This window comes from Phoenix dactylifera, chromosome 16 (assembly GCF_051530095.1).
Source record: "Phoenix dactylifera cultivar Ajwa chromosome 16, Ajwa_hap1_PhDact_Kaust_v1.1, whole genome shotgun sequence".
Taxonomy (NCBI): domain Eukaryota; kingdom Viridiplantae; phylum Streptophyta; class Magnoliopsida; order Arecales; family Arecaceae; genus Phoenix; species Phoenix dactylifera.
The window spans coordinates 5908670-5923437 of record NC_143205.1 but is presented as its reverse complement, the minus strand read 5'-3'; the positions used below and the strand labels follow the sequence as shown (position 1 = coordinate 5923437).

Here is a 14768-nt window from a genome sequence, read left to right as displayed (position 1 = left end):
CTCATGGTATGATACTATGATTATCTTTATTGTTCAAGTTGATGATATTTTTCATCAATGATGATATGATGGAGGGAGGCATTCTAAAACAATTCTAGCAAAAGAAATATGAGAACAATGATTTGAGACAACCTCACTATTTTTTGGAAATTAAAATAGTCAATTCATAAAAATGAGTGGCTCCGTCATAAAAAGTATGTCCTAGATCTTCTTAGGATACAATTCTTCCTAGTTATGAACTTGCAAAACACCAATGTGGCTTAACTTGAAGCTATTTGTTGATCAAGGAGAACATCTAACTGATGCAGAAATATAAGGCTGGTTGTAAATGGAAACATGGTCAATTCGAAAGATAAATTATAACTTATAGTGGCCAAGACTAGTAACAAATAGTGTCACACACTCCCCCCATTTCAGACTTGGCATCCTTGCCAGGTAAGGGACCAATCAGAATCACAAGCACCATGATCAATTCAAGGTTAATCATAAAACAGCCCTAGTGTCCCCTAATCACAAATGGGTTATAGGCCAGGTACACTGACACTATTTGTAATGATCCAAGACCTCACCCAGAAAGACTAGCTAGTAGTTATAATTTAGAATCCTTGGCCACAGGGTCAACAAAATCGTCCCGAATCGAGCAATTCCGGTCATACTGAACCTTCCTAACAGCGGACTGGGACAGTTCCGGCAACAAAAACAAAACTCAATTCTAGAGGAGAAGGAAAAAGAGGAAAAGAGAGCAAGCAGGAGAGGGGGGGAGGCCGATGGAGGGTGGCGGAGGCTAGCGGAGGGCCAGCAAAATAGGAGAGCGGCCACGGCCTCTGCCTACTGCCCAAGCGTCGGCCTCCGGCAGCCCTCTGCCAGCCTCCGACAGCCCTCTGCCGGTCTCCCTCCCTTGCTCCTCATTCTCTCTTTTTCTCTCTCATTCGCCCTCTCTCCTGCCTTCTCTATTGTGTCGGTACAGGCCCGGCACGGCACTGCACGGGCCCATGCCGATCCATGCCACTAGACAACTGGTTCGGTGCCCAGTACCAACACAACAGACCATGCTTGGCCATGTTTAAGTACCCAAAATCTTTCCACCAAATGGTAGATTGGAGATTTAACAAACACATGCATTCAAGGTCGGCGGAACTGTCCCGAACTGCCCAATTCGGAGAGTCCCGAGTCATATCGGCCGCAAACCGAGACTATTCTGACAACGAAAATAAGACCCACGTCAGAGGAAGAGAAGAAGAAAAAAGAGAAAAAGAGAGAGCGGGGGAGGTAGGAGCAAAGAGGAAGAGAGAGGAAGGTCGAGGCCGGCCGCGAAGGTGGAGGCCGAAGAGCCACCACACTTCACTTAAGTGAAGTCCGCAATTGGTTTGCTAAGTTTTGCTTATAAATATTAAAAATAAAAAGACCCCCCGGCCCTAGTTTCGTTTGAAACAGGGACCGGAGCAAGCCCCTCTTCTGCGACTCCCCACCAACTCTCCAGCCTCCGCCTCCGCGCAGCGGCTCTCCGACCCTCCGCCGGCCTCCCTCAGCCTCCTCTCTTTTTTTTCTCTCGTGTTCTCCCTCTCCCTCACCTCTTCTATTGTGTCGGTACGGGCCCGGCACGGCACAGCGCAGGCACATACCGACTCGTCCTGCTAGGTAATTGGTACAGTGCCCGATACCGGTTCCGCCGACCCTGCCTGCATTGCTCCTCATAATAAAACTATTGCATTTGCTACATTTGAACTAATAAGGCCTTGCTCTTCATTAAGTTGGAATTCTACAATTTGACATATTCGTATGTTATGTGACAATCAAGCAGCTAAGTCATTTCTAACAATCCAGTTTTTCTTTAGAGGGCCAAAAATATCAAGGAAGATTTCATCTTTGTTTCTGACAAGATTAACAAGGAGATTACCATACCATATATCCGATATTATTCTTAAAGACATGCTCACTAGGGCTTCATGGTGAGATTAGTTGAAGACAAGTAACCAGTTACGTTGGGCATGATTGATTGCACTAGCCTAGGGGGTTGATGAACTAAGGATTTTTTTTTTTTGTTATATTAACTGTTCTCAATTTTTATGCATTTTTGGTCTTACTAGATAGTTTCCTTTGTTATTGAATCTCTATATAAGGCTAAATAAGCTGAAATTTAACATGTCTACTGGACACTTATTAAGGGCATATTTTTCGTTCTCTATCCTAATTAGTGCTCGAGGCACCTTTATTAATAAAAAAAACATGTTGTATGGATCGGGCATTATGGTGAATAAAGAATCTTTTCCTCTTCTGTTCTTTCTCGCGCCTCTATCTTTCTCTCCTCTCTTTCTCTAATATCACTTTTCTCCTTCTACCTCCTCTTCCCCTTCTATTTAATATCTTTTACTAGTCTGATATCATTACCATGCTTTGATATAGGATTATAGGGACTAGCATTAATCTTCAAAACAAAAATTAATGCCAAAGAACCAAACTAGAAAATAATCCATGTTAAAGTTAACTATGGTTGCTGATAACATATAAAAGGAAGATCTTTGTAATTAAGACAAAACTATAAGCTTCCATCTCTTCAAAATAATTGAGTTTATGTTTAGATAAATTCACAACTTACACATGTTTATATCGTAAAATACGAGAAACATTATTACCTTCTTACCAGGAAAAACGAATTGTGCCTTTGTTCTGGATCGTGTTAAAACACGAACTTTGTGTTTATCTGCAATTAGGACCAAAACAAAAGTAATCTAAAATGTGGGAATGAAACTTTGCAATTATACAATTAAATTGTAACTATATCTAAAGAAACAACTATAGGTTAACAAGTTCTCACAAAGCAGAATTTTGAATTACAAAAAAATCAACAAGACCCTTTGATAAACATAAAAGAATGGTTTGCCATACCGGCTCAAACCGGGTGGTACAGGGCAGACCGTACCCTACCCGTTCGGTACCGGTATCCAGTACGGGAGGTGTATAACGACACAGTACTTGTATGGCACTGGTACAGGGTCCAGTACCGAGACAACGAACCTTGCATTAAAGAATTTCACTAACAACGAACGGTAAAGGGGATAAAAGCACAAAGAAAGAAAACATGTCTACATTCGAAGGAATTATTTAAGTAGTTAAAAGTTAGAAATTAAAGATATTGGATGCCATCTACTTTGGCTGCAATTTGAAGTCCATGTCTATAGAAATGAACAAAAGATCTTTCTTGTTGCCTAAGCAAATAGGTCATCATCATGTGGAGTCAAAATCCTGGATGATGAAAATGTTATATCCAATATAAAAGGAAAATAAATAAAACATCAAATAATAAAAGGTGGCCATTATGCAGTTGCTCAATATGTGAACTAAGTATATTTTGATGAAAGCAATTTCAGTACCAAGCAATACTTTCTAAGCATATGAATATAAGAGTATTCAAGTGCCATATTACCATATAATATGGGACATTTTCTTTAAATTATGATAAGCCTGATGTTAGGTTACAAGGCCTTAATAACTACAAGGTTTGCACTAGATTGTACTAGCTTGCCTAGATTAAGGCATTGCATGCTGTCATGCTGGTGTGCTGGTGGAACACTAGCGTGGTACATACTATGCCATGCTTCGCTAGCGCGCTACCAGCCAATGCTGGCATATAGTTGATACAGTAACGGTTTTGCATGCCAATAAGCCACTGGCATTATAAGACCATGACATATTAATTGTGCTAATTAGGACTTTAATTCATGATGAATTATATAAAGTTGTGCACGTGGTTAATTCCTTTGTTCGCATTGGTTGTACAGAATATGTTATTATGATAGTTTACATATTTTGCATTACTTGGGCAATATTTTAGTCCCAACTCCCATGTTTAATGTAAAAATTATTAGGCTAGTGATGTCACATATCAACATGTCATCATCATAAAAGCACCAAGAGAAGGCATCACATTACGGCTAGCAGTTATGTTGACGTTGTTTGGTTTCAACACCTTGCAAACATATGATGTGTACTACCTTATGTGGCTGTTCGCATTTTTACAACGAAGAAGGTAAATTGATATTAATTTAATATCACTAATGCACAATATAGATTAAAACAAATTGTTTTCCACCTACCATCATGGTCTCATTGGAATGGTCCTTATTACTTATTTCAACCACCTTCAAATTTGGTGACCTTTTAAAAGTTAATTTATTCATGCAATATCTCTTCCTCCTTGCCAAAGACTATTGCTGATCCGCTGCAATTTTCACAACATATTTTGAAAGCATGCCAAAATACAAAAATTAAGCATGATGTCTACTGCTTCTCCCATTTTTGACCTATTTTAGGCACAAGAAAAAAAAAAGAAAAAGGAATGGGGAGAATGGAAGGGATTATACCAGGTTTTGGTGGGATTTAGCCTCAAAACCAGCAAGAAATCCCTCTTCACTCTCCTTTTTATCCAAAAACATTATTTCTGAAGAAGAGAAGGCAAATAAGGCCATAGTATGGCTTTCTCTATCTTACCCTCAATTATTAAGGAGGTAAGGCGCCCAAACTGCCCCAAATTGAGTGAAACCGGTAGTTCCATTCAATTCTATTCGGTTCAGCCTGGTTTAGACCTCTTACTGAGCCGAATTGAAGAACAGTTGGGATCCAGAACAGACGGTTCAGAATGGTTCAGCCAACCGTGATTTTACGAAATACCCGACAAAAAAGAGAAATCATTCTTCACAAACAGAAAATTTTCAGCATATATCAAGATGAACAAACATCCAAATTGGTGCAAAGTATGTTAATATACATACATCTAAGTGGTGCACCAACCCTGAAGGTTAAGTAAGAAACTTCATGAAGAAAAGTAATCAATCTTATGCATGTAAATTTAGCATCGTATTGATATACAGATTTCTTGCTAGGTGATTGTCCAATTAAAACCTGAAAGTAACTTTTGAACCAATCTTCGACCAATAAAACCAGTAGCTCCAGTTATTGATACAACCATCTGAGTGTCCTGAAATAAAATGATATAGCTGCTTATATCAACAAGGGAAATGTTTGCTCTTTTCAGAGATGCAAAATCATCAACAGTAAACATTTTTCCTTGATAAAATTATAACAGAAAAGCAATTAAAAAGGAAACACATGCTTTTAGCATCGTTAAATGAAGTTTTTCATGATATCAAAGATTTAATATAAATGCAAGTGCATTGTCTAAAGAATCTACATGATGCTTTATTTACATACTACATTAGCTCATTGAAACCATCAATACGACATTAAAATTCATAATACGACAAAAAATATGATATTAGTACACAAGGACATAGCAAGATCAACATGACAGAAATGAGAGTGTTAAAGGATGTGTAATAAACTAGAAAGGTCAAAGGAAGGAATATGATCGAAGAGGTACAAGAGTCGCACTAACTGACAAGAAAGGGATGAAAAACCAATTGTGATGGGATAGACATGCAACAAAGATATGAAGAGGGGTGCTTGAAGCAAGGTTAAAAGGTCTATAGAGAGATTGGAAGGCCTAAACTAAAATGAAAATTGTGTTTATGGCGTGATAAGGAGGGGTGCTCAAATCCTTGGTCAAGAGGTTTACAAAAAGATAGTAAGACCTAAACCTACAAAGATGGATTTTATGCATTTGTCTATCCAATTCAAATTTCCCAAATTTTTAGCACTATAAAGCAAATTTGGAAAGAAGATTTACCTAAAATAATTGCTTTCATATAGAGAAACAATGGATCATTCCACAAAATAATAGTCAGGTCAAAATTATCGACCATCGATTTTGTAAGTCCCTCTTCACCATTTATTTTTACTAAAATCAAATACATCAAAGTCTGACATACAACATTTGATACCAAGATTCACCAAACTGGTGCCGGAGGTCATACCAATCGACGACCAGTTCGGTACACTTTGAGTCCATACTGTGCCATTCCAAGGCATATCGCAAATAGGGAGAGGAAAAGAGCGAGAAAAGGGGAGAGGAAGAGTGGGGCAAAGAAAGAGGGAGAGGGAGAGGGCGGATGGAAGAAGGAAGAGGGAGAGGGAGGGAGGGATCAAGGGGGAGGACTGAGGTAAACCCTAGACCTAACCCTAACCCTAGCAAAGCGAGAGAGAGAGGCGGGGATGAGGGGGGTTTCTCTCGAACACCATTGTGAGAAGGTCCTCCATAACGATCGCGAGCTGGTGCGAAGGGGGCTTTTATTTCGCGATCGCAAGCTAAGTGAAAAAGGGGTAGTTTATTTCGAGATCACGAGCTGGGGGGAGGGGTTTATTATCGAACCACTAGAGTCAGCCTATTTTCCAAGCCGACAAGGTGAACTATCCCGATTCCCCATCGGTTCGGCGAACCAAGCAGTACGGCCAACCATGCTTGATACAAACTCCCTTTTTATTTGAGCATAGTTGATTCTACCATCAACTACCCACAAGTACCATAGCAATCCATAGATGTACCAGGATAAACAACAATGTTCTTTAATGCTAGGGAACAAGGAAAATGAGCATAATGTTAGGACCATTTATACAATTGGAATAAAACTAACTATCCTTGAACACCCATAGGAATTTTAATCTAACACAAATATGAGGATGAAACAACATTTGGAGGAACAATTTATGGTTTTCGTGAGTTTTGCATTTTTTTAGTTGGCTATTCATGTATGGTTTTCAACAAAACTTATCTATTTTTTTAGGACTTGATATTATTGTAAAATTTCTTGACAATAGAATCCTCAATGAACAAATGACTTAGTTAAAGAAAGAGTTGAGTGAACTACAGAAATGGAAAAGGGTTTTCACAATGTTAAAGAAAAATAAAGCAATATATCTTGATTAATTTTTTTAATAACAATTAAATTTGCTTTCATTAAGTTTGGAAATGGATTCATAAAGAAAAGATTAACAAATTTTCATATGGTGTATATTTCTTTAAAGAGACTGCGAAAAAAGTGGGATTTGTTTGAAAGGACTAATTCTATCATATTTGATCTTGAAAACTTAATCAAAGTTACTAATGAATTTGGATGAATTTGATTTTTTTTTTTTTTACCTTTTACTCTTATTGAGATTCAAATATTAATTTTTGGCTGCATATGTGTTTGATCCAAGTTGTGTTGGCTCAAGTGGTTAGTGTGGGAAGGGGATGAGTTCAAGGAGCATTTGGCTCAAATAATAGGCAATGGTGCCTCAAGTGAAAAGGGCCTTACTAGAATCAAAGCAGAAATTGGAGCTTGTAAACTAGTAAGAAGGATATTATAGCAGCGAGAAGAAAGAATCTAATAAAGGGACTAAATGAACGAAAGAATCTTAAAAAGGGGTTGAATGAACGAAAGAATCTTAAAAAGGGGTTGAATGAACGAAAGAATCTAAAAAAGGGGTTGCATGAACGAAAGAATCTAATAAAGGAGTTAAATGATGCTAGCTGATACTCTGTGTTGAGATGGTGATGACATTATTGAGGATGACAATAAGGAGGGTAACCACGAGAATTTTGTTAGTGTTCACATTGCTTGAGAATGGGGTCATGAAGAAAAATTTTCAATATCCAGAAAGTTATTTTCTTGCGATTACCACATGCCAGACCATTCTTGCATTAGAGTTTATTACCATGGGCCTAGTAGGCCCATGTAACAATTCTGCACAACTTCCATCACAAAGGAGATGAAAGACTTGTAAAAACTTCTCAGAAGGTATGGTTTAATATTTTTTGCCCATAATTATGAACGTATTACCTCAATATTCATCATGGAAATGGCAATCCATATCCTGAAGTGATGGGCTTGTGTATAAAACCACAAACCCCACATGAGCTTCATTATAGCATTCCAATGCTAATATTGAGATTGCAGTTAAAAATGCAAGGGATAAGCATGTTTCAAATGGTTTGGGCTGATAAGGGGTTTGCCGTGATGTCTGATTAATCCAAGTAAGAAATGATCAGCATTATCAAGTTTGTTTTCTGTCTGACAATCGGTTTCTTTTTCTGTTGATAGACTCATTGCAGATTTTTTGGGACATTTCTTACAGGTGTGGTAGTTCAGAAAAACTAATATAGAAAGGATTAAGCTTGCCAACAACAATTATGCATTTAACATTGCATCTAGTAGCACATTAAATAGAAGCACAGCATTTATATTGGGCTTCATATGCTGGTTATTATGCAGGATGGCAGGGACCAATCTAAAGATGTATGATCAAAGAGAAATTATTTGCCTCATATATAACTATGATTGAGTGCTAAGTGAATTCAATAACATACATGAGCTCCTATTTTGGGGCGTCATGCGCATTTTTTTCCCTTTTAAGAAAACCATCCAAAAGTGGATCAGTATTTGGCAAAACTCCTGCCTAGACAAATGATACAAGGAATACCTGAACCAAACTCAAAAAGAAAACTAAAAGAACTACAACAATAAAAGACCCCATTGAAACCCACCATCTGAACAAAACAGCAAACTCAACACTGGCTCAAGACAAAACCAAAAACACAAGCAATAAAGCCACAGGAAAAAAGAAACAATTAAAGAAACCAAACTGAGCTATTTGAAGTTCCCACAGAATAGATCCCACAGCAACTGAAGAAAAATCAATGAAGAAACCAGATCACAAGCACCCAGATGGCACAAGCAACAGCTACAACACTACCAGGATCAAGATCAACTGCCCCTGTGCAAGCTCCATCAAGAATACAATAGTATCTTGCCATCCTTTATGATCTACACCTCGAATTACCTTATTTTGCAAAGCAACCTCAGACATACACACCTAGAATCAATAGACGATACACCACGACAGCCTTTAGGAAAAGGCAAGAAAACATTAACACCACAGTTTCAAAAACCACTAGAAAGCGATGGTATGACCAGTACATTGCAACGCAAAATGGGTGCCAGGACACCAAAACCTTGTTTACTGGTATGTACAGGCCATACCAGTCCATTCCAGTGCATACAAACACTGTCGTACTGACTATATACAAAAAGTTCTTCATTTTTTCTAAAATTGTCAGTTTCCATACATTTCATTGGCACTGGTATCCTACCGTTCTAATGGAAAAATGGTACAGGGTTCAGCATTGGTATTTAGAACCTTGGTTCAAACTGCTATTGGGGGTTCCTGTTTGCACTTGAGTAAATTTCTTGTAGGACGTTGCAGAGCATTCCTAGCTAAGCATGATGCTGACATTTCAAAAGCAACTGCTTATGGTACCATCAAGATATTGAATTGTGTTAGCGGGGCCTTGGCAGGCTATCTTTATAAAACCACGAATTAGATAAAGCTTTCCTTGTACAGTCAGAAAAAAGGAAGGTTGAAAGTACTGGGTGAACAGTTCCACTAGAGAATTCATGTAGTTCGAGAACTTTTCAAGGACAAGCATGTAGGTTGTTCAGGGTACATCTTTAATCTCAATTTCCAATTTGGAAAGAATGCAAAGCATGATGTGGAGCGGATGAAAGGGTTGAAAAATGCCATTGACATATTCCAGCTGAATCTTGAAAATGATGTTTTGCATTGATTCATTTGAGAATAGTCCTCAAAATTCTAATGATGCTAGTTGTTTATCTTCAGAGTTCAGAGTTAAGGTGCATATATGATTTATTATTAAAGAACCTAAAAGTCAATCCCTTATTTCAGCATTAAACGGTACAGTGTTCCAAAGTTGTTACTGGGTCCTAGACACATCAAAATAACGGTTGCTTAGTAAATCAAGATGGTGAATCCAATAAAAAACTTGGGATTTGCATTTTTAAAGCTAACAAATTTGTAATGTATTACATGATTAAATATTTCTTTTTCATTTCTAAACTGTTTTTATCCAGTTAAAGGATTCAGTATGAAAGGAATGCATTGCTGAAAATAAGAAATATCATTTTGAGAGTTCTAAGATAGATATTTTCATCCTATAACTGGGACAACCATCAGAAAAGATTCATGATTATCCACAACAAACCACTGACCAACTATTAGAAAAATGGATTAGCTTATCTTCCACCCATACAATATGATAAGCCCAAGAGCCTACAGCAGCAAGCGAGGATGAAAAATGTTCATCCTGTGCACATTTACCACAAAACATTGACAAAAAATTCTTAGAAAAGTAAGACTCACTAACCAATTTGATAAGAAAAGGAAAAACACCTACACCATATATGGAGGATGATTCTAATCTGGGATAGAATAGAATAACTGGTCAATGTGGTACTAGTCTACCACATTTTGACAATAATCAGGTGTGGTACAATAGGGGGAGCACAAGTAATAGGCTCGCCAAAGTAATTTTCATTCCAATAACAAGGTTAAGAATGGCAATGAGAACAGTAACAATGGTAATCATAATATAATGATTTATTTTGGGGCTAGATGTGTGGGATAGTGATATATAAGAGAAGAAGGCAGAAAAAATGTTGGTGCTAGTGGACGTTCTTATTCAAGGTTCACCATCTTGGTACCAGACCCCATATTAGCATAGTATCGGTACGGTACGGTACGGAATTTTTGTGGCGTACTGAGTATCGATATGCCACCCATACCAAGTACGGTACCAAACTAGTATGGTACGGTACGCCTTGTACCGTCCAGTTCGGGCCGATACGGCGAACTATGTTCCTATTAGTGATAGGCAAAGAATTTTATTCTTTAAGTTAACAATAACCGATCCCTTAAGGCACTCTAAGAAAAGCATTTTTATCAGATTTGACCTAGAATGGGGAATCTTTCACATTTGACTGTTTGGATCTATCGTATCACAAAAGGAACAGCTTCCTGCATCAAATTTTGCATCATTACTTCTATGCCTCAACTCTTTCAAAGTATCGGGAAACCTTGGAGGGTCGCAGTTAACTGCATCAGCAAAACTGGTCTATTGCTGCCTTCAAATTTGCCTCATTACATCTTCTCTTGGACAGCAGCCAGAAATTTGGCACCAATTACTTGCAGGTTAACACCAGGTGGAGAGCCAATTGTAACATTACTTTGATCCACTTGGCCAATTTCACAGTGGAAGGGAAAAACAAGGTTGTTAGCATGTTATTATCATCATGCACGGAACATCTTTGCAGAGTAATCTGTGTTTTTCAAATTACCACAGTAACAAGAAAACAACAAGGTTCTCCACATAAAGTGTCATGCAAAATTGAAACAACCAAGCAAAGTAATTCAACATAAAATGAAGAAATCAAGACATTCCAACCAACATAATTAGGTCAGATGTATTTTACATGTTCCACTGCTCTCTGTAAGTCCGTATAAGTAAGGGTCCTTTTCACATTGCTTCTGCTTTCTGTTTTTGCTTTCAAAAACCCAAGAATAAAAATGGACTAGATGGAACATCATGAATGTTGAAACCCTTTTGTTTTCTGAAATTGTTTGGTAAAAATCGTCAGAGCTTTTGGTATCAAAGATTTATCATATGAAAAAAAAAAAGAGTGACAATAAAAGCAAGGAAAATCCTAATTTTTGTGCAAATGCCAATCATCATGGGGTATTTCACTGATTTGTAGATAAACAAAAAAACACAAAACAGAACCAGTGCCAAACAGGCATCCAACAAATAAGACAGTTCAAAGTATGCTCGGAAGAGAACCCAACAAGCCAAGTACCTTGGGAGACTCGGTGGATTCGGAGTTAATTCTACAAAGGCAGACTACACTGAGTTTCCTGAAATCGCGTACCTGAAGACAGCCAGACAGCCAACCTAGATTTATCATAACAGAGAAAATGGGAAAATGCAGGGAGAAAAGAAAACAAACGCAACTGAACAAAGAGATGACTGGTTTGGTTAACAAGGAGCTCACGCGCGACGAGAGCGGAGGCGCAGAGAGAAACGGGGCAACGGCAGTGTGGGCACGAGAGAGCGTCGCCATGCACAACTCCATTTGTGAAAAATTGAAGGGAGGGCGAGGCTTGGCGCTTTTAGAGTTGGTCTGGAAACCGAACGCGGACAAGAGAAGCAAGGGATGCGGAGATAAAGAGAGCGTACGAGGGGGGGAGGGAGTTTGATGGTGGAGCTTTCGAACCTGCCGTGGTAGACCTCGTGTTTGCTCGAGGACCACAACTAGAGGGACGTTCTATCCAGTGGCTCCTCTTTATGCGCTGCGCTTCTTCATCTTCTTCTTCTTCTTCTTCTTCTTTTCTTCTTTCTTTTCTTTTCTTCTTTTTTCTTTCTTTTTTTTTTTTTTTTTTTTTTTTTTTACGTACAACGATAGTGCACACCAGATGTGGATGCAACCAACAAAATTAGAAAACAACAAAGCGGATAAAGAACCTGGCACTCTGGTATACTCCAGCCAAACAAAGCCTCCGAAGTGATGGGCCGCATAGGAGGCAAGCCAAACCGCTGCACCAATCGCTTCCTAGTAGGTGTGTGACCTGAAGGATGTCACACTCTTGTCGTAGTCTGCGAATGTCGAGAAGCAACGGCCTACCCTCACCAGCACGACCCCGACCCTGATCGATCACCGTGGTCGAGTCCCCTCAAAAATGAACCGATCCGCACCCATTGTCCGTCGGGCAAAGGAGATGCCCTCCTAGGCGGCTCTAAGCTCATCACACACCACCGATGACTCAAAAATCCGCTGACCCCCCGCCACCACCAATTTAGACTCATGATCTCTGATGACGATCCTACGCCGCCGCAGCTCCCGTCCTCAGTCACACTGCCATCAAAATTCACCTTCAGAAAACTAGGAGGTGGGGGCACCCGGATACGTACACATATCTGGGCACTGCAAGAGCAAGAAGGGGGCCCCAGATATCCCTAGCCAACCCGGTAGGTGAAATCTCAACAGTACTAATGAACTCCGCCGCGTGCAGCAATGCTCTGGCCGCCACCACCCTCGAGGATGAGCTACCACTCTCAAAGACTCGGGCGTTCCTGTCCAACCAAGAATGGTAGGCCAAGTAGGCAGCACGAGTCCCTGTCTCCTCCATCCTCGACTCTAACGCTGATGCCTCCAGAAAAAGTGGAAACTCCTTGATGGATGACCACCTCAACCATTGATCATGATGTGCCCCTGCACTCCTCCATATCTGACTATCCCATGGGCACTCGATGAGCACATGGTAGATGGACTCCTCCACCTCCGAACATACTCCACAAACTGCGTCAATCCTCACTCCCCTCTGTGCCACGATGCTCCTCATGGGTAGTGATGCGAACCCACAAGGATTAGATTCTTAGAACCCACGAACAAGATGGTATTCTAACCCCGAGAAAGCAAAAACTAGATTTTTGGATGATCCACTAGAACCCTTGAATATGATGAAACAAGAACCCAAAGTGCTGAAACGCTACAAGGTTGATCAATCCTTGAAAAGTTTAGGTAGTTCAATGAAGAACATAAGAGAAAGCTTCTCCCAAATTATTTCAGAACAAACTCATCATTTTTTTATTCTCTACATGACCTCAAACGTAAATACTAGTCTTGGAATACCCCTCCAAGCATGGAAAACACAAGGCATTAATTAACTACCTTGGAACACCCCTCCAAGCATGGGAAACACAAAGCATTAATTAACTACCTTGGAACATCCCTCCAAGCATGGGAAAGACAAAGCAACTAATGAGAAGTTTCAAATGATAAAAAGTCTTCATAAATTCGTACAGCCCATTAAATGAAGATAAAAACACCATGTTGAGCTCAAATTAATGAAGTCCAGGTTCAAATGAATCAGCCTATGTATGAAATTCAGCAAGACTTCTTTATTTATGGTAGATTTGGCCCAAGTGTCATCAACAGCTCCGATCTTCTACTTGAATGACATTGATGACTTCTTATGAATTGCTCAAATCGAGCTTTATATCTGTAGATCCACTTAAAGCTTGCCCAGCCCATATGTTTAGAACAAGCCCAATCAGAGCTTCTCTAAGTCTTTTAGCCTGGGACTTTATAATAAGCCCACTTGGAATGTGCAAAGGATCACTTGATATACTTGACTCAGCTTGTTCCTCTTAATGAGTCGCATCATTCTCCCTTTCCTCAAAAGGATTCATCCTCGAATCATCACCTACATCAAAGGGAGAAAGATCAGCAACATTGAATATAGCACTAATGTTATAGTCTCCTGAAAGATCTATCTTGTAAGCATTGTCATTGATCTTCTCAAGAGCTTAAAATGGGCCATCCCCTCTAGGATTCAGCTTGTACTTCCTTTGTGCTGGAAACCTCTCCTTTCTCATATGCACCCACACCCAATCACCTGGCTCAAAAATAACCTGCTTTCATCCTTTGTTAACCTTAGATGCATATTGCTCATTTTTCTTCTCAATGTGTTGCTTAACACATTCATGAAGTTGCTTTACCATTGCAGCTTTCTTCTTCCCATCAAGGCTAACTCTTGCATCAATAGGCAAAGGTAGCAAATCCAAAAGAGTTAGTGGATTAAAACCATAAACTATCTCAAAAGGTGAATATGCAGTAGATGAATGCACAGTTCTATTATATGCAAACTCAATGAAAGGCAAGCAATCTTTCCAACTCTTCAAATTCTTTTGAACAACAGTCCGAAGCAATTGAGTTAAAGTTCGATTAACGATCTCAGTTTGACCGTCGATCTGTGGATGATAAGCTGTAGAAAATAACAACTTAGTACTAAGCTTTTCCCACAAGACCTTCCAAAAGTAACTAAGAAACTTTACATCCCTATCAGAAACAATACTTTTAGGGACACCTTGAAGTCTCACAATTTCCTTGAAGAATAAATTAGCAATATGGGTGGCATCATCAATTTTATGGCAAGGAATAAAATAGGCCATTTTAGAAAACCTATCAACTACCACAAATATT

General features: G+C 39.2%; 1 protein-coding gene across 7 annotated transcripts in view; it reads right to left on the bottom strand.

Moving 5' to 3' along the window:
* The window catches only part of SULA (NAD(P)-binding Rossmann-fold superfamily protein), a 125121-nt gene extending 113044 nt beyond the window's left edge, over positions 1 to 12077 (bottom strand). For 3 of the 7 annotated variants that reach the window (XM_088712178.2, XM_088712176.2, XM_088712174.2), the window contains exons 1-4: positions 11778 to 12075; positions 11583 to 11654; positions 4900 to 4975; positions 2634 to 2701 (exon numbers count right to left, since the gene is read on the bottom strand). Coding sequence is in view for 3 of the 7 variants with exons in the window: in XM_039118822.3 (XP_038974750.1) it covers positions 2642 to 2701; positions 4900 to 4975; positions 11583 to 11654; positions 11778 to 11858 (289 nt within the window). In the remaining 4 variants the exon portion in view is untranslated. The other 4 variants (XM_039118822.3, XM_088712172.2, XM_088712173.2 and 1 more) reach the window with 4 other exon arrangements.
* Between the last annotated feature and the right edge of the window lie 2691 nt (positions 12078 to 14768).